Source organism: Balearica regulorum, chromosome 1 (genome assembly GCF_011004875.1).
Source record: "Balearica regulorum gibbericeps isolate bBalReg1 chromosome 1, bBalReg1.pri, whole genome shotgun sequence".
Lineage (NCBI taxonomy): Eukaryota > Metazoa > Chordata > Aves > Gruiformes > Gruidae > Balearica > Balearica regulorum.
In genome coordinates this window covers 174,835,720-174,855,038 of record NC_046184.1, presented here as the reverse complement: position 1 = coordinate 174,855,038, position 19,319 = coordinate 174,835,720, and the positions used below count along the sequence as shown (strand labels likewise).

Here is a 19,319-nt window from a genome sequence, read left to right as displayed (position 1 = left end):
AAAGGATGTACTTTTTAATTCTGTCACAAAAAGGAAGACTTTTTTTGGTCCTTTGTGCTATATATGAGTGGCAACCATAATTATATATTTCTTTAATTTTCTATATGACTATATGGAAAATATTTTTATGCTTAATATAGCATATTTACATACCTATAGCACAGGAAAGGCATACTTTCATGCTGATAATTCCACCATAGACATTATTTTCTAAAAATTGAACTAACAATCATAAAATTTAGTGTTTTCTTTTTAAAATATAGCTTCTAATTAATATTTATGAAAGATGATCCTATGGACTAACAAAACTACTTAGCAAAAAAGGTGTGTATTAAGCTTACATTTCTTAATATAGCACATCCACATTATCATGTTTAAGTATATTTACTGCCAATAACAAATTACAATGAAACAAAACTGAATAAAAGCTTAACAATTTTATTATTTTATACAAGGCACTACTAAAAGGGAAAATGGCCATAACAGTAAAGCATGTATTTTGAAAAAAATCACATTGACGATTAAATTATCTAACTATTTATCCAATTAGGATTATCTTGCATGGAACAGGAAATAAAGTAAATGCGATCAAACAATATAAATAGCCTTTTTTTCAATCTTGCTGACAAGATAGACTTAATCATTTAGAATTTTCCATGAACTTGATACAGCTTCATAGCAGATCCAGAGTACAAATGTCACGCAGGAAGCTTTTGCTCCTGCAGTTTTAGAAGCCAGTTCTCTCAGTATGTCTCACATAGGCAAAATCACTCTTTTCAGAAGTGATATACCTATACAATCAAAACAAACTTGAAAGTATATTTATATCTAAATAGTTTTCTAGGTGAATACCTAAACTTCTCACCTGCTGTTTCTGAACAGTAGATTCTTTTTTTTTTTTTCTTTTCCATTTCACTGTGTCTCAGACACTACTTTGCCATTACTGTATCATTGTTTTGGAAAAGACCTGTTAACTCATTCAAATCTTATTCCAGAAAATATTAATTGCATGCACTGAGAGTGAGATTCAGTCATTTAACTTTCTTTACGTAACTATAAGTCAGTAGTCGCATGACTAAGCACTTTTAAGGTGCAATTTATATGACCTACTTTTGCCATTTACTTTAGGATGAGATGGATCACCCCAACAATTGCCTATTTCTGTCTGTTGAGTCAAAGGTGACTAACTTGGATGCAAATGTCTACATTTGTTCCAATGAATCCCACAGTGAGGATTTAATCTAGATGAAGGACTCATCATTATAACACAACTGACTGTCCAACATGAAATGCTGAATCTCTGCTAATAATCCCCTTAATTTACTAACTGGTGTTTAGATCATAACATCCAATTCGTTGCCTTGTTTAGCAAATTTAACAAATTTAACAATCACAACTAGAGGCTAGGGAAGCAGATCTGGAGAAATTGTGCTCTCAGTTGATAGACTAACATTATCTTTTAGCTATGAAATTCAATTTTATTTTTTTTTCCCATGCCATCATGAAGACAAGTAAAATTCCAAAACAAAGTTTAGTGATCTGACTACAACCGAATGATCTGTTTCTGGTATTCTGTGCATTCCCAACCACAGTTCTATGAAAGCATTCCTTTAGCTTGAAATACGATGTGCTCAACATCACACATTTGTCCTTACGCCTCTATGATTATGCCTCTGCTAGCACCTAGACAACACTTTTCATCCACAGATCCCAAAGAAGTTTACAAAAGTAGATACAGTTCACTGACAAGCATTTGTCTTATGTCCCATGATGTCAAAGTTGCATGCACAGTCTTGTTGTTGAAAGAAGTGCTATGCATCATACAATAAACACCGAAATACCGCAAATAATCTTTCTGGTCTGAAATTATTGTTTATCTTATTTTCATTTTTGCAAGTGAATGTTTTTAGAAAGGGAGCACATCCATCCACCTAGGAACATATACATTCAGTTTACGGTAAGAGAAAAATACATATTAATAAAAGTACTGAAGTAAAAAAAAAATCAGTGTTTAATCTGTTAAACAATAGAAAAATTCTTATGAACTAGTGATACTGTCATTGAACTGGAGAGAGTTTGAGAACAAGCTTGCTCTGGCTTTTTCACCCTATGATTTGGAATCTGCTCACAGTACTGCCAGCTTAACCAAAAAGGATTAACTCTCATATCCAACTGAGAACACAGATAATTCTCAGTAATTGGTAAAAAATGAAGATGAATGGGGCTGAGAGATAAGGAGCAATTAGCTCATCAGCAGTTACAGCTGTGCACTCAATCCGGATCCATCTCTTGAGTCTCGGCCCCTTTTAAAGAACCCAAGCAGAATAAGCACAGGACACCCCCTCCCAAAAAATTGCCATACCTGCCCATCATTCCTCTCTCTTTCATTTTATTTCCGTGTTACACAAAGACACCTGTCATAGCATTCTGTGTAAATTACTACCTCTCCCAGGACCTGTATCTACAGCCAATCTTCTTTTTACACTTAAAAAAAAAAAAAAAAGAAAAAAAAAGAGAAAAGGAAAAAAAACCCCAAACCCGGAAACCAAATGACTACTGTAGACACTCTTTAAGTTCCCTGTCAATCGTTTCATTATAGCAGCATCATCTGTTTGAAAATATAAGCAATTCCCTCATCTAATTATAGGGAGGATTTGAGGTTCATTAACATTGCCAAGGCAGAGAATCAGATGTGCAACTGCAGAGCTGTGCTCAGTGGCCTGCATTCTCTGTTTCCTTTTATTTGCTTTTTCAAGGTCTCCAAGACTTTTTCCTGAAACCATAAAAGTAATTCTTTCCTTCAAAATAGACACGTGTGTTTAGAAAAAGGAAATGACTGCATTTTGTACTGTTCTATTATTGGGCAAGGTCACTGGAGAAAAATAATTTCACCTAAATCATTTTATCTCTGATTCTGGATGAAAAAAAAAGAATAACAGTATGCAAGCAACCGTTACTTTTGAACAACAGATCACAGAAAACGTTGCGTTTGTCTCATAATTTTAAATATTACAAGGTAATGCGGATGAATAGGAAACCTAACATGCCAAGAAAACATCTTAATTTTCAACACATTTTGTGGTTGTTTATGGATTAATGTGCTAGCCAAGTGTAAAATGTTGCCTTGTATTTCCTAACTGTGTTTAGAAACTGAGAACACCAAAGTCTTCATGATTGCTTCACTTCCTTAAAGAAATAATAGCATTTTTTTTTTTGGTATGAATGTAGTTTAAACAATGACATTTTCTCGGGACATCTGTTTTGAGATCACATTTTGAATAGATATGAACTCATTTCCTACTAAGCAAGTAATTTACTATTGTTGATAGTTGTTTACAAGTTTTATGAGTCAGATTTTAGCAAGTGGCAAAGGTCTTTACAAATCCTTTGAGTATTCCCTAAAGTATATGCATAGTGTTTTCATTATATAAAATGTTTGGGAAGCAAAAGTATAGGGACTGTTCTTCACTTCCTACCAAGTTATAGATAGCAAAGTCTAGCTCACAGAAATAGCTTTAAACATATTTATTTTCAAAGGCTTCTATCTTTTGCTGCTGCTGGTTAATGAAGTATGATAGCAGGGCAGTAAGTACTTAAGCAGCAAGGAAATAATTGAGCTGCTCTACCTATCTCTAACTTTGGAGTATTCGATGGTAAATATACAACTGATCCTAATACCATCCTAAGATGTTAATATGACAAAGAGCAGAACCTCTTCCATGAAACTTAAGTTTGACCTTGTCACTCTCTTTAATTCTGCAATTAAATTAAAAAAAAAAAAAACAAACTAACACACAGCATAATCTTTTTTTTTGTTTGCTGCCATACAGAATTCATTTTTTAAACAAAACCACAATAATTTATCTATCCTGCATGTTGTATGTAGAATTGCCACTAAAAAGAACCCAGGACATTTTTCCTTCTTATCTGCAATGTAGCTCATATCAGCCAAGCTGTCACAAGACAGTACTTGATATAAACAAGAGATTGCAAAGACATCTCAGTAATCAATATTAGGATGGCTACAGTATGGAAGCCCCAACCACTGCATATCATTTGTCTCAGCATCTATTTCTATGACCAAATGAAGCATTAATTCAAATCATAAATCTATGGTGATTTAAATCTGGGAATGAGCACCTGCCTGCTTTAATGATTTATTTTGTACATTTCAGTAAGCAGGAGATTTGTCCATATGAACTGACAGGTCACCTTCAGATGCCAGTAGCAGGCTGTTTATCACCATGCAGACTAGCATCTCATCTTAGCAAGTAAATATTAAACTAAAAGAATCCAATTGATTGTGGATGGGGGAGAAAGGCGTTGCAGCCATATATTTTACTCAGTGTGCTAATACCTCACTCTGATTCCTCTGTAATTTCTTTTTTTTTTTCCTTTTTTCCCCCTTTCTAAAATGATAATTCTGGTGGGAGGATGCAAGCTCAAGGTTACCATACAAAACTGAGGGATATAAAATAATTACTTATTAGTATCATTGGCTTCCTTTAACTCCCTTCACTCACTAACCTTTTGGCCATTGCTTCAAAGGACCAAGTTAATACATTTGTGTAGTGCTCTGTATAATTATACAATGTTCATCTACAAAAATGACTTCTATAATTCACATTAAGCATCTGATTAAAACCAAAAAGCAAGACAATTCAGAAGTAAACCTGACAATTCAACCCAAGAGCTCATATGTTATTTATCTTCTTTTACATAGGCATTGGAACAGCCTAAGAACATGGTATGATCAATCCATGTACACTAATATACCATAATGCCCATTATATATGGGCTAAGATGTATCAGTTAAGCTTTTAGCCTGGCTGGTTACTTTGTTTGTTCCTTTTCAGTTAGGTCAGGCACATAACATAATTTAAAATGTAAACCAAAATCAGGTTATTTTCTTTTGGTTTATTCCTTCTTCCTGTCAACATTCAGTAACGTAATATTTCAAATTCGTGCCTAACAAGCCATAATTTAAAACATTAATGGTATATGGACGTGATAATATTTATTTGAAAAGACATAAATAAACATCTGAAAAAATGCAGGGGAAAAAACTTCACACACCTACTACAAAGCAACACCTTTGAAATACGAGTTCTTGCCAAGATAATACAATATGCTAATGTTCAAAAAAGCAACTAATAAATAGAGACTTAACTCTTAATTAACCTAATAATATCCTGGCATTATTAGTAGCAGGAATCACTTATCTGGTTCCATAGGCATAACTGACTCTGGATACTAGACAGGGCTTACTATAAAAGAAACAAATAAATGCAAACTAATTTTGAGAAAACCTCCACAGGAAGTGTATAGCTCAAGACTGAATGCATAGAGAAACACACTGTATGTCCAGAATGGAATGGAGACAACTGGAACGCTATTCACTCTACTCAGAAGAGCCATATTTTCTGAACAAAATGAACTCCATTCTTCATTCAGTTAAATTGGGAAATTAAGTGAAGTTAACAAGTAAGTTAAGGGGCTGAAAGGAAATTTTGACAATGACAATACATAATATTGCTTCACTAACTTTGCCCTCCTAAAATAGCTAGAATGTATTTTCTTACAGGGAAAATTATTAAGATGTACAAGAGCAGATTAGTTATCTAAATCATGCCTCAAACAATGATTTCAAAATATTTTTTTTCTTTTTTATTCAGAGGAAATTCAGATATGGTCTCCATCCACTCTCCTACAAATAATTCACACGGTTTAGGTGTTGGTTACCTGTTAAGTTTTCCATTTCCATGGATGTACAAGTGGTTTGTCACTAGAACTGCCAAGCAAGATAACAGTTCTAGTTCAGTATTTGACCATTTTATTTCACATAATGCATTCGACTAAGTCTGAAATTCAAATCTAAACTAGCTTCTAGTTCTAGCACAAACTCTATCCTCCCAGTTTTTTACTCCTTCTCATTTCTTCACTTTTCTTCCAGTATGTTAGGGGCCACCTGGTCCTTCCACTTCATTTGTACCTATCTCCTTCTTCCAGATTTGAAAGACACCTGCTCTCTACTTGCTCTTGTCTTCTCTCCAAGAGGACAATCTTTCCACTAATATTCTAGTGACTGTACATGCTGGTATCCGAGTACTAACATAACTAATTTAAGACTATTTTCTTCATCATCACAGAGGCATTTTTTTAATCCTTTCTGTAAAAGGAAAACAAAAAATCTGATTGTCTCCTTACGCAGTAATGCATACACATTGTTATTATTTCAAATAGCGTGTGCCTAGGTGAACCAGTTCTTTGAACTGCAATTCACGTTATTTCTAAATAATAGCCTACCGATGCCTACCGAACTGTACAGAACTGCTGTTCACAAACATGTATTTATTTACGTTAAGGCTAGTACATAACTCTCTAAGACTCATTTCAAATGTATTCAGGAGATGAAAAACTAAAAAATAAACAAAACTCAATAAAAGAGCCAAAATAAAAACAAACAAAAAATCCCTATCTTAAGCCATTTTTTTCCAATATACACCAATCTTGCCTGCAGTCTTCTGAATGTACTTCTTTGTCATTGAATTTCTGTTGCTGAGTTAATACTGTCTCAACATGATAAAAGGAGCCAATACAATGAAATGGCATAACAAAACATTTTACAGCAGACACACACAGATGATTAAAGATTTAATCAACAACAACAAAAAGTTACTCTAGCTTTGAAGTATGCTTTAGCAAAACAAATCGTCCAAACAAATGAATAAAGTATACTGAAACAATTCTTTTTTGAGAAAGAACAAGAGTTGCTGATGGCTGCTTAAGAAATGGAAAAACCTGTTAACTACATTTTAAGAATGTGTTTATTAAAATAAAATATGATAGGAACTGCAGAGCATGGCAATAATTTATTGTGTATGTATGTTTTCCTTTTGTCACAGGGCACATGAAAGTATGAAATATTTTGCTTTCAAGCTTGTGTTCTGAATTACCTAAAGTCGATACCCAGCACACTGAGCAGGAGACATTGTTAAATTTCACTTTGACACCATCATCTGTCACCCCACCTGTACTTTGAAAAATGAACTCTAAGCAATCAAACCACTTTCTTTCATGGAAAATATTAACTGGAGTCTGCAAAAGTAACCTGCAAAGGAAAGAATGCTTTTGTAATAGTAAGAACAATGCTGAACGCTGGTGTAAAGGTCAGATACAAAATAAAACTAAAAACAGTAAGAAAGGGAAAACAAATATGCAACTCTTTGCACCAAATCAAGGACTTCAGAAGGAAGTCCAGAAGGATCACCATTTTAATAAAATATTAGAGCATTATGGACATATAATTATCCTGTGTTAAGACTTACCGACACTTGAATTCAGATCTCCATTTTCAGAGTCTGCTCCATGCTGGTTATTATTTGCATGATAGTTGGACATAGCTTCCAGTTTAATTTTTTTCACTTTCATTGCTTCTGCTATGGCAGCATTGGTGGCAGCTGCTGCCGCTGCAGCTGCTGCTGTCAGACCTGCAAAGAAGTATGAACAAAATTTAATATATATTATTCTATGATTCTTCATTATTGAAGGGACTAACTAACTTCCTTTCTACTTGCTACATAATGAATGGAGAACATTGTAGAGTATTATTCCTCGTTTGATTTGAAGTTTGTCAACTTTTTCAAGTAAAATGTTTCTCATGCTATTTAGATAATTATTCCTCTACGTCCACCTAAACCTTAACTTGGTCCAATAACGACAGTCATAACACAATCATAACTAACTGGAGATATAAATACATGCTTTCAGAAATCTAATTTAGCTGCGAAATAGTGTCTTAAGTGTCTGGCTATGAATAGGTGAACATGTACATAACTGTACTTAGAAAAAAACAACTTTTAGATCTCAAATGTTTGCCATGCTAAAGAAAACTGAAAAAATCAGGTATATAATTTCTATTTAAGAGTAACAGATGAAAGAACTCAGACATTTATTTCTCATTTCACACATAACTGCAAGGAGATGTGGGCATTCTAGGAAGAAGAAAGAAAGGTTAGTAATGCTGACCATCGGTGAAATACTTATTTTGCTTTCCCCAAAACTTCAAGGCATTAAAGCATTTACAAATGAGAAGAGGAATTATTAAACCCGTTTAACACCAATCCCAAAGCCGTCTTCAGACAATCCAACCTGAAGATGTTGCACCTGAAGTGCTCTTCCTACCAAACCAAATTTCTGCCATCCATCCATTTACAAGAATATTCTACAAAAACGAGAAAAGTTCTCTTTGTCAAAAGCAATTAGAGAAATGGTCCAGCAACATCTTCAAAACTCAACATTAAATACGGTCTTTACTCAACGTCGTAAGGTTTTGCTCTCTTCCCTGAGGCAGGATAATTTTTCTGCAGTCCCCAAACAGTGCTGCTACCCACTCAGATCCCTTTACCCCAGCCTGGGTGGTAGAGATGGAAATTAAAGAGAAATAAACATAAAAAAAATAAAGAGAAAGCATTAAACCAGGTAAGTTTTATGCAATTCGGCAATCTCAGTCCTCAGGCTGTGATGCTACGTGAGGAGAACAGACCCTCAGTCATTTTGAATCAAGATTCTTGCCCTGACCATGGTGAAGGCTTGAAAAAATTCAGTGTAATTAGTTTAAAGGTGCCTGCTTGTCTGATTTTCAGCTACTCTGAGAGGTGTGAAGTGTCTTATGGATCTCAAGAGGAATTAACTGCACAACTTACTACTCTAGTGGGCCCAGGCTGCAACCCAGCACAGGAAGAGTGCAATTTAGCAGGAAAGACCAAATAAGCAAATAATCCCAAACTGCTGAGGTAAATATTGCTACCACCTTCCAAGAGCCCCTGGTTGTCTCCGTTGCCTCCTCAAATGGAAAATGAGTTCACTCGTGCCATGTTTTCAGCTAGCAATGGGGAGAGACAGAAGGCAAAATCCAGCAGAGAGAAGGCAGAAGGTGAATGGAGATCAGGAATCTCCCAGGGAAGACAATGAGATGGCGTAAGAGGTGCCTTTGCATGTATTGTGGCTTGACTCAAGGTTGTTTTCCTTTATTTCTTTGCCTGACCACATAAAGGTTAGCAAACAGTTCCAGCCTCTCAACGCTCCTCACAGGCTGACTTCTAACACCTCCAAGTGCAATGAGAATTACCAAGTCTGTGATAATTACATTCTGCATAGGCAAATCAATATTATTTAGAAAATTGCTATTTCAGGTAGAAGAAGATGTACCGAAAGCCAAAAATCAAATCAGAAGGTGGATAAATACAAGGGGTTCATTTTGTTTTAGCTGCTTCTACTATTACAAATTGTGCATGTTCTAATCTTAAGAAGCGATTGACAATAATATGGATTGCTTCCAATGATGTTTTTAACTTAGAGGAAGGATATGAAGTTATACGTTATACAAATTTGGTTACAGTCCCTAAATTAGGCCACAAAAAAAGGGACAGTGCACCTCTGAACTTTGGTTTGCATCCTGTGCTCATTAAACAATACAATAACCTATACTTCCTTTTTTTATATACATCACTGACAAGCTAAAACTAGCATCTTTAAAGAACAATCCTTCGGAGGAATATTCAAACACGATACAACTAATGAATACAACAGCAGGCCTCAAACTTTTGGCTGTCACTGCACTTCCAGGCCAGCAGTTTTTAAGTGCTTCCAAAAATACTGTATTAAACAAACACTGGACATTGGGCTTGTGAGCCCACCTGTAAATATTATGTCTCACTGGGGTAATGACCCAGTCACAGAACCATTAAAATACAAACTCTCTTTTGCTACAAAATTTGCAAAAGAGTATACTTCAGTGCTTCTCTCCAAAGTAGGCCATAACGCTTCTCTCTAGAGGAAACCATAGCTTTGGATAAGGATTGGGAAACTAAAATACAGATTGCTAAGTTCTGCAGTACAATTTTCGCAAGATAATGCTTCTGACAATAAATGATAATTTAAAAAAGCAGAAATTAAACTACTAATTTCATTCCTTCCCTCATACAACCACATAAGTGATTGAAACGATTACTTTGCTATACAGCAATTAATTTAAACTGTACGAATCTGAAACACGTGTCTCCTATAAGCACCAGTGTAAGTGGAGGGGAAATGTGAGTAAGGAATAATCCTCATGATTATTGCTTAATGCTGTTCCTCACAGCAATTCCAGCCTACAGCACAGTTTCTGTTTTACTGTTATTTTTTCCTATCCCTTTACTATCATGATATAGCAAAGCAAGTGGTAAGGAAGGTCCCAAGCCAATTACTAGATCCCCTTGTATTGTAATCACTGGTGCACTGTGGTATATACTACGGTATAGCACCAGACAAAACTTTCTCTCTAGTACAGGGCCTGACTTATCTCACTTATCTCACTAGCAAAGGCAGCTGAATGTATTATAAACAGAAGAGGTTAATAAGCTGCTATGTATCTATATGTATATTTTAAAATTCTAAACTTTAAAGTTCAGGTATGAATATATACTTGGGTAAATACTTGGGATTTTTTTTTTTAATTGGTTGTTTGAGAAAGCCTTGTGACCTAAACGTTATTTAATATCATTTTACTCTTACAACAAGTAGCCAAGGAATTTCTGAGGTGCAGACTTTTCTACACTATAGAAATTTTATCTTCACGTATGAGATAACCAGAAGTCACCTATGAAGGCAACTGAAATGAAAGAAATAAGGATCACACTGATCAGCCACTTAGATATTTTTTATTCTTTACAAATATTTATTCAAACAGTTAAAAAGTATCCAGGCCAAAATATTCAATGGATTAAAGTCAATGGTAGTTGTCATTAATATTCTGAAATTGATAAGTTGTTTATGTCTGGCATTCTTCCTGCTGATTATGCAGTGAGACAGGCAGCTTTATAAATATCTCATCACTCCATCGTCACACAAATTTCATCGACAGTGCTCATGCACAGCTATTAGCAATATGAATCTAACCATTACAAGAGGAAAGAAAATCGAACATGTGGCATTAATACGCAGTCCTGGTTCCTAACCATCTGATAGGCAGATGGTGTAAAGCGGATTCTCCAGCTGAAATGAAGGGGCACATCATTTAAAACCTTGTTTGCATTCTAACTGATATCAGTGCCATATTGATATACATGATACATCATGGCAGTATTTGAACAATCTAGTTTGTTTCAGTCATAAATGTTTACAGCCTTGTTTTTTATCTTTAGAAGCATGTTCTGAAGAGCGTATTTTTAATTTATGAAACCTATTGTTTACTTCTGTTGAACCAGAAGATTAGCGAAGAGCAGGAATATTAAATTACCACAACCACAGCAGTATAACTAAGATGGATGAATAAAGTATGGTTTTTCAATAAAAGATGTTAGTAAAGGAATTAAAAAATTAGCCTAGACATTTTATGCATTAAATACATTTATTCATTTAAACCTTACAGCTTTTTTCCCATGTGACATACTTAGAACTTTAATGCTTTATAAAGCTATTCATTTAAATCTCTTACTGCGTGCAATTAATCTTGTCCAACAATTTAATTCAAAAAGCAAAACATCAGAAAGTAAAGTTCAATTCAACCATCACGCTCCTGAAGTAATCTCCGTATTGCTGACAGTTCCTATAGACTCATCAGCAAAAGTCTGTTCAAGGTGTCTTGTAGGAGCCATATGAATTTGAATTACAGCTCAATTGAAAGCTCTCCAAGCCTTAGTAGGAACTCAGGAACAAGAAGCAGAACACCAAAAGAAAGCGTGAATGATCCTTTCCTACAAAGACCTTCTCTCTTCTGTCACTAGATTACTTTGGCCTGTTGGGTGTGTTTGTAGCTGTTAATTATGTTAATAAAGTTGCAGCCTGCTGCCTCTGCCAAATATAATCATAAGCTTTCTCCTGCCAAGTTCTAGTCTAATTTACACCCGTGCAACTCTACTGAAGTCAGAATTTCATGGGTGAGAATGAGACCAGAAGTATGCCCAGTATGTGTAGTCTCTAATGCTGAAAAATGAGTGAATGAAACAGAAAACAATGACAAAAAAACATAGCATCTTCAGAAAACAATTCTGTTTTAAAAGCAAAGTGCCCGAGAGAGCTGTCATATATCATGACAGATTTTCAAAATGCCTACGAATCACTGGTGGGCACTAAATCACATCCAGGGTTTCTGCCTTCCAACAAATATTATTCCCTGCCTTAAGAGACAGCTCTTAAAACTTTCAGTTTTGATGGCATGACCACCTTACAACACACCCTATTTGCGAAGGAAAAAAGAAAAGGACCTATGGCTGTAACTTTTTCAGCCTCAAATACATCTCAAAATAGACATTTTTGAATTGTATGCCTAAATTTGGTCCTGGGATAACTTACAAAATTATTTAAGTAATTGATCTTAACTCACTTTTAATTTCCTTCACATAACTATGCCCAATAGTAATTATAATTTCTAATAGTTATTACAATAAATAATTAATAAGTTCCTTAATAGAACTATTACCTTCCTTTATATATACCATATATACACATATTTATGGGTACATAAAAAATTCAATAATATATATTCATATTTGCACAACCTCTTTCTTTAGGACTTTGAGAACATTTTCAAGATACCTTACCTTTGCCATCACAGAACAGGCAGAAAACCAAAATACGACTGTCGTATATGTGTTACATTTAATTTCATTTATTTGCTGGAAAGTTAATTCTGCAGAAATGCTTTATTCATTGCGTGGGAGGAGGTCCAAATCTCATCTAAATTCTGAAAGAACTCCTTTAATTATTTCAAATTAATGCTTAATCCTTTTTCCTATAGTTTATTTCCGTGGTACTAACTTGAAAATAATTCATGTCTTTTCTTGACTTAATTCCAGATTTCATATTGAGGTTCTTTTACTTGGGCAAAATTCTTACTAAAATCTGAAAAACTGCCTGAGAAAGAAAGGCAGGGTTACCTCCTAGGACTTGACCCTGATCACTGTAGATTATTGCACCGGTTTCACGGGTTTCAGCAGTTCAGGTACAAGTTTTTGGTAGCTTATTACGCTGCTGCCCAGTTATTTCAAATGAAATAGGATCCTAACCTTAGTCTCTGATCTAATGGGTGCTTTATATAGTGTGATACATAAAACAAGAAGGGGAAAGCAATCTGCAGAAGGACAGAGGTCTGATTACATAGACTTGATGGCAGAAAGGGGAACTTCAGACCACACCGTAATGTTCTGCTAAAATAGACTGAGTTTCATTAGTTGCATTCTTTATGTATAATGTGGGCCTGGAATCTCCCAGTTATCCAGAAGCCTTATTTCTGTTAAGCTACCTGGACTGATCCAATACAACACTATTAGTATACCCTAAAAATTTCATTACCTGTTATTTTGGAATAATCAAGAAATTCTTGACCGGCCCTTCTAGCTGTATTTTCCTGTTCAGCTTGCATGGTTCAGCACAAATTGCTCATCCAGATAATTTTTTAATATCTTTAAAGGGGCTATTATTAAAGAAGTCATATTAAAAAAAAAAAAAAAGTGAAATAACTAATTGCACTTCAAATATTGTTAAAGAGGAATACTTAGAAAAACTCAGGCATTTGATCTGGTTTAGACTGGTGCAACTAAAATGAAATTGCCAGTCCTGCATTGGGAGAAAACCAGTGTATGTGAGGCTCAAACCATCTGTTGTTCATCAAACTAATCAGACCTTTTTCCTGTAACTACTCCTAAATTGCAATATGAATTTTGAGGTCTGGGTATTACATTTAAAATAAACAAGCAAAAGAGCTAAATTTCTACAGCAATCTTCAAATCTAAAAATCCTTTTACTTACAGTGTGTCTCTGCAATTAATAACACAGTTGCAGAAATAAAACATTGACCTAAAAGAAGTAGTGTCCTTTTGATTTGTTTTGTTAAAAGTAGATAAAACTTAATATTAAGACTGCATTTTTTGAATAAGAACTACCAGCAGGTTCAATTATGTTGAAAAAAAAAAGTGTAAATGTAATTATTTTATCACTAACATTTGCCATTTATGGAACTGATGGACTTACATTCCATGAAGTTATTCTTTATTGCGGATTTATTGCTTTGTATTGAAGAGTCAAAAGTGAAATCATAGAGTGCATTTCAAATACCACAACAAATTACTAACTGTTGCAGCTTAACGGGGTTTTGTAATCTGTGAATTTATTATTGGCTTGGTGCAATTGTGACAGAATTAAACAATGTATACTGCATAACTGCCTGGCCATATAGTACTTTTCAGCAACAGTTTAAAATCCTACTGGAATGCATACAGCATCACTACAATACAATTAAGAGAGAACATTCTTTCTTAAACAACAGTCATCTCTTCAAAAGCAATAGATTCCCAGTTCTCATTCAGTCTGTTGCATTATTCATTTCATGTGCAACCTCATGCTGGACCATAAATTGTTACTTTATCTAATCAAAGGCGACTTAACTCCACAGAAGGTCAAAGGTTTAATTTTGTGAAGTATTATCTTACGCTATGAGTTTAACGGAAAAATAGAAGAAGAAAAACAGCCAAGAAACTGGTAATAAATGAACCTTTATTGCCTCAGGCATTGGCCTAGTTAATAAACTTTCATTGAAGGTTTCTTTCAACTGTTATGGACAATGAGGTAAAAAAAATCTTAAATTACAGCCATGTGTGACTTTTAAAGCAGGCATTCTTTTTTATCTCAACCTCCCCAGCTTAGGAAAAAGACAAAGAGATTGTCTTCAATTTCTTAACCAAAAATGTATGCTTCTAAACAGATGAAAAAGTGCAGATCAAGCCTTTTTAAATGCAGAGGTCAGCTTTGAACAATATAAAAAAATACTTTTCCTTAAGTGTCGAACCTTGATCCGCAATCTCTTTAACCAAATAGTGTGCAATTCAAAAAAAAAAAAAAAAAAAAAAAAGTATGTGGGAAGGGAAAATATATATACTAACAATATATTATGCTAACAATGATGCTTGGTTCCTAACAGACTTTCTGTTTTACATTTGCATTGCTAGAGTGCAATAATGGCTCTTGTTTAATAGAATGACTTATTATGGGAACAACTTCCTTGCACTTTTTGCAAACAGAAGTTCCTTTCTTCTTTTTGTGTGTATTATCTCATGTTCTCACAACACTATTCTCACTGTTACGAGAAATTAAAAAGTTTAACATAATGACAGTTACTGGTAGTTATTGGTGTTTCGAGAATTTTCTTGATTTAACATTCTTAGATTTCACTAACTACAATGTCTTTTATTGACATATTCTTTGAGTTTAGAAAAGTGTATTTCAGTTTAATTCGTACAGCCAAAACCAAAAAGAAAATCAGTAGTATTTAATAAAACCTTAGCCTTTAACTTTAGTCTAATTTATAACTAGACGGACACAATTAATTAATTGTAACACTGCTACAATTCAAAAATACTGAAAGGACATGTTCATGCCTGTAACAGCAGTAATGTAGCTAAATACTCATAATCTTTCAACCAGCAGGAGCTTTTGTAGTTTTTCTTATAAACCTAATCCACAGCTTGACACAGATCCTGGGGTAATGGCACACGGTTCTTTGATTAAACTAATATCTAAACACTGTTGAGGCAGCCTGATGGCCCCGTGGAAGTACGTCTCCCTACAACTTCTGAGCTCAGCCTTGCAAACAGAACTGCCAAATTCTTTCTGATAGACCCACTGCAGCCCAAATGCCTAATCACGTGTGTGAAATTTAACTTATCCGTGTACATAAGTATTTGTGGCATTAGAACAAGTTCAGAATAAAATGAGATTTTAGCTGTGAACCGCAGCGGTGCAGTTTTAGCTTTTAGAGCCTTCTGGTGGGATGGATGTGCCCGCAGAGGGACCTGTTCTCTGCACTGGGTCCCCACGTTGAAGAAACAGCCCACTGGTATTTACTCAGCACGGTATCAAAGCCTTTGCGGCCTTTATGGCTTTGGTCCTGAAGCAGTATTTTTGCCCAAAGAAAGCAAGATTAGATTCTCACTTTCAGTACACAAGAATAAGCAGCTACAGACTTATTTCAGGCTCCTGCCTTCCCCACGAAATGAAATCAGCATTATTCCTACTCATGAAAAGAGAAGGAAAGGAATGCAGGGCTTTAGCTGCAAATAACTGCCTTCCCTAACTAAGATGAAATATTATCATAGCTGCTCATAAGTGCATCTCCAGTAGACCTTTAAAACACAAACTACTATTTCAAGATATTTTAAGGTAAGTTTTCATAGGATTATTCATTAACAGCAGAATACGCTACATGTATAAATAAAATTTAAAATAAACAACAATTTTGACTCTGTTTTGTCACAGTTAGCTTTAAGGTAGATATGGTTTCCCAACCCCCAAAAAAGAAACCAGAAACCTTTATATTACAATATATAAATTCTATAATATTCTTCTAATTGCCCCTCTGTATTTGCAGTGTGCAAAACAGGTTGCACCAAGCATTATAATGACAGAAGTCAGTATAACGCTGCAAAAAATCCCAGAAATCTACTGGTTATTTCAAGGCATATATACATTGTTTTAACACAGAAATTTGGGTAAGAGAATTTTCATGTTTCAAAATGTAAAGAATTCACCTGTAAGGGTCAGGAAAGTCCTCCCTCCTCCTCCATCCCTCATTCACTTAAAGTGTTGTAACTTCAAGAGCTGCACTGTGGCTTTGGGGCTCTTTTTTTTCTTTTTTTTTTTCCTTTTCTTTTTTAAGTTTCATCAGATCCATTATGCATTACGCTGTGCCAGAGGCAAGGCATGGGGCTAAATGTAATACTACAGCACAGTGATAGCAGAGTATTGTACTGCGATGCAGGACTGTGACACTGTACAAAGTAGCTGCAATAATGACTTACAGGGAACACTGTGTAGTCCTGCTTTCAGATGAAAAGGCAGTCAGTTCTTACAGCCAGCCTTCTCTCACCTATACGCTCTATTTGTTGCACCGGATAACAAGACACTAAATCCCATGGGCAGCACCCTGACTGTTGACCAAGGCACTAGACAAATCACATTCTAGTGGCTTCTTACATTTGAAGGCACCCCTATCTCTTTGCGATACAAACCGTGGCAACGACACTGGGATGATGCGAGCGTGTGTCTTGTCCCAGCATTCAGTCAAAGCATCACCAAATTTGGACCCCAAATCAAGGGAGTTCTCTCAAGCGCACAGTGTTATCACAGAGTGACATCTCTAAATACTTTTCGTTTGTACCTCAGAATTGCCTGGTACTCAGAAAGTAAACATCTGAAGACTGTTAATAATGCTAAAGGAGAAAATGTGGTATTTATAATGCATACATAATTATTGTATTTGGATATAATATGAAAACAACCATGCAGTAACTTTTCTACAGTCCCTACCATATTGATGTAATTACAGTACATATTATGAAAAACTGCAGCCATTTGTAAATTCAGATTTACGTAAGTGATCACACATGCTTCCAAAAGGCATAATCTTTGAAGCTGAGAAGTGACTGGTAGACCACTGTCTACCTCACTATGGACAAATATTCAAAGCTCACCAAATATGCAAGCATAAAGGGGTTCCAAGATTTTCTTTGGCAGAACCCCAAGAAATCCTCATAATATCATGTGTAAATGAGACATTATAGGTACATTGCTAACAACACTTTGTAGAAGACAAAATTTTATGTTACCATGCTCAAGTTGGTGGCATCAATCAATAGACAAAATATGATGATAATAGTATGACACAGATTCCCCATTTTGTAGGGAAAACTAGATTATAATTTGCAGAAGGTAATTTAATTAATCTTTTCTTCAGCCATTAATGAACAGGCTCTCAATAGAATAGGATTTTTCACAAATCTGTTACTGGAAATCACATTCCTACACCTTGTCAACATTCTCACAAGACTGGGAGGGGACATGCATTTTATGATTTCTCATTCCTCTGGGTTATGACTTTCCTTCTTATCCTTTCTAAATTCCAAGTTTCAGACTTCTCTGACATTCAGATCAGCAAGATAGACTGCACGTTTAGAACAAAGTGAATAATAAAAATAATTGACAAAAATTTAATTACTATCTAGATAAGAAGTCACTTTTTTATCCCAACCATGAGTAATCTAACTAACTTCAAACAACCACAAGATGCAATCTCAATACTTAGCAATGACAGTATCAGTGCTGGAGATGAAGCACATGGAGACAATGTCTTTAATTTTTCAAATAAAAATATGCATAGCCTGTTCCTGATAAGTAGTGTATCTGCATTTCTTTGGTATTTTCTAGACATTACTAGTCTTCAACACTGTAACTTCTAGACTAAAATTTTCTGTATGAATCATTCTGAAAATGGAACAGAAGCATTGGTATTACCTTATCCTAGAAATCAGAACAACATGCATATTCTAATGATTTGATACTCATGTTGATTTGAAGTCAGGTCGCTAATAGGATTTCAAGTCTAAACTATTGATTATAATTTACAGCATTTGTCACTACACAGCCCAATGAGCTTGGCAGCCACTTTCTGTAATGTGAAGAACACATGAGCTCTGAAACAAGTCACATGGACTTCTAACGTACAGAACTCCAAGCTTTTTTGGCATGCATAAGTTTCAGAGGAAACAAGGGGAAATGACGGGGTTTGTTGCAATTCCTTACACTGAATTGTTGAGTTTCTTTAAAATTGAATTCTTAATCAGTAGTTAAGACACGTTAAAACACATGCTTAGCTTTGGAAACACAGGAATTACTTTTCAAAAGGATGCAGATCTATTGTTGAATTTAATTTTATAATACACTTACAGGCCATAAAATTATGGAAATTTTTTCTGCCAGTGGTTCAAGAAGTTTATTTGACATTTCTAGCATTGTGTTTGTTTTGTTCTTTAATTGGACGTATTAGTCACATACTGTATTTCTTTGCCAAGCTTGAAAAAGAGTAGTTCCTCCATTTATCAAAACAGATTTTCAACAGCAATAACGAGAGAACTGTGTTTTATTTAAGCTGCATGCTAACCAACGGGTGGTATACAGTGAGGTTTCACATAATAAAGGCAGATGAATCAACATGATTCTGTCCTTCCAGCAACAATATTTAATAAAGATGCCATATCATCTACAGAGGCATTCATATATGCACAATGTAGTATCATGATCAAATCTGAAGAGTGTGCATGTATTTACATTTTTCTCTCTTTGCTGTTGACACCCTGCCCTTCTCAACTACAGAAAACACATTTCAAAAGTGGCACTATAGTGTTGTCTCAACTGACCATGTTTTTGAAGAAAAATATTTGCAAGTAGGGTTTTTCCATTCTCACATTTGTTGTAAGAAAGCTTACATTGCAGGAAAACTTTAGTGA

The 19,319-nt window shown here is 34.9% G+C and overlaps 1 protein-coding gene across 8 annotated transcripts in view; it reads right to left on the bottom strand.

Moving 5' to 3' along the window:
* Positions 1-19,319, bottom strand: part of DACH1 (dachshund family transcription factor 1) — a 368,257-nt gene that overhangs the window by 167,994 nt on the left and 180,944 nt on the right. For all 8 annotated transcript variants that reach the window (XM_075741715.1, XM_075741717.1, XM_075741716.1 and 5 more), the window contains exon 3: positions 7,329-7,490. In XM_075741715.1, coding sequence (XP_075597830.1) covers positions 7,329-7,490 — 162 coding nt within the window. The remainder of the gene's footprint in view (positions 1-7,328; positions 7,491-19,319) is intronic.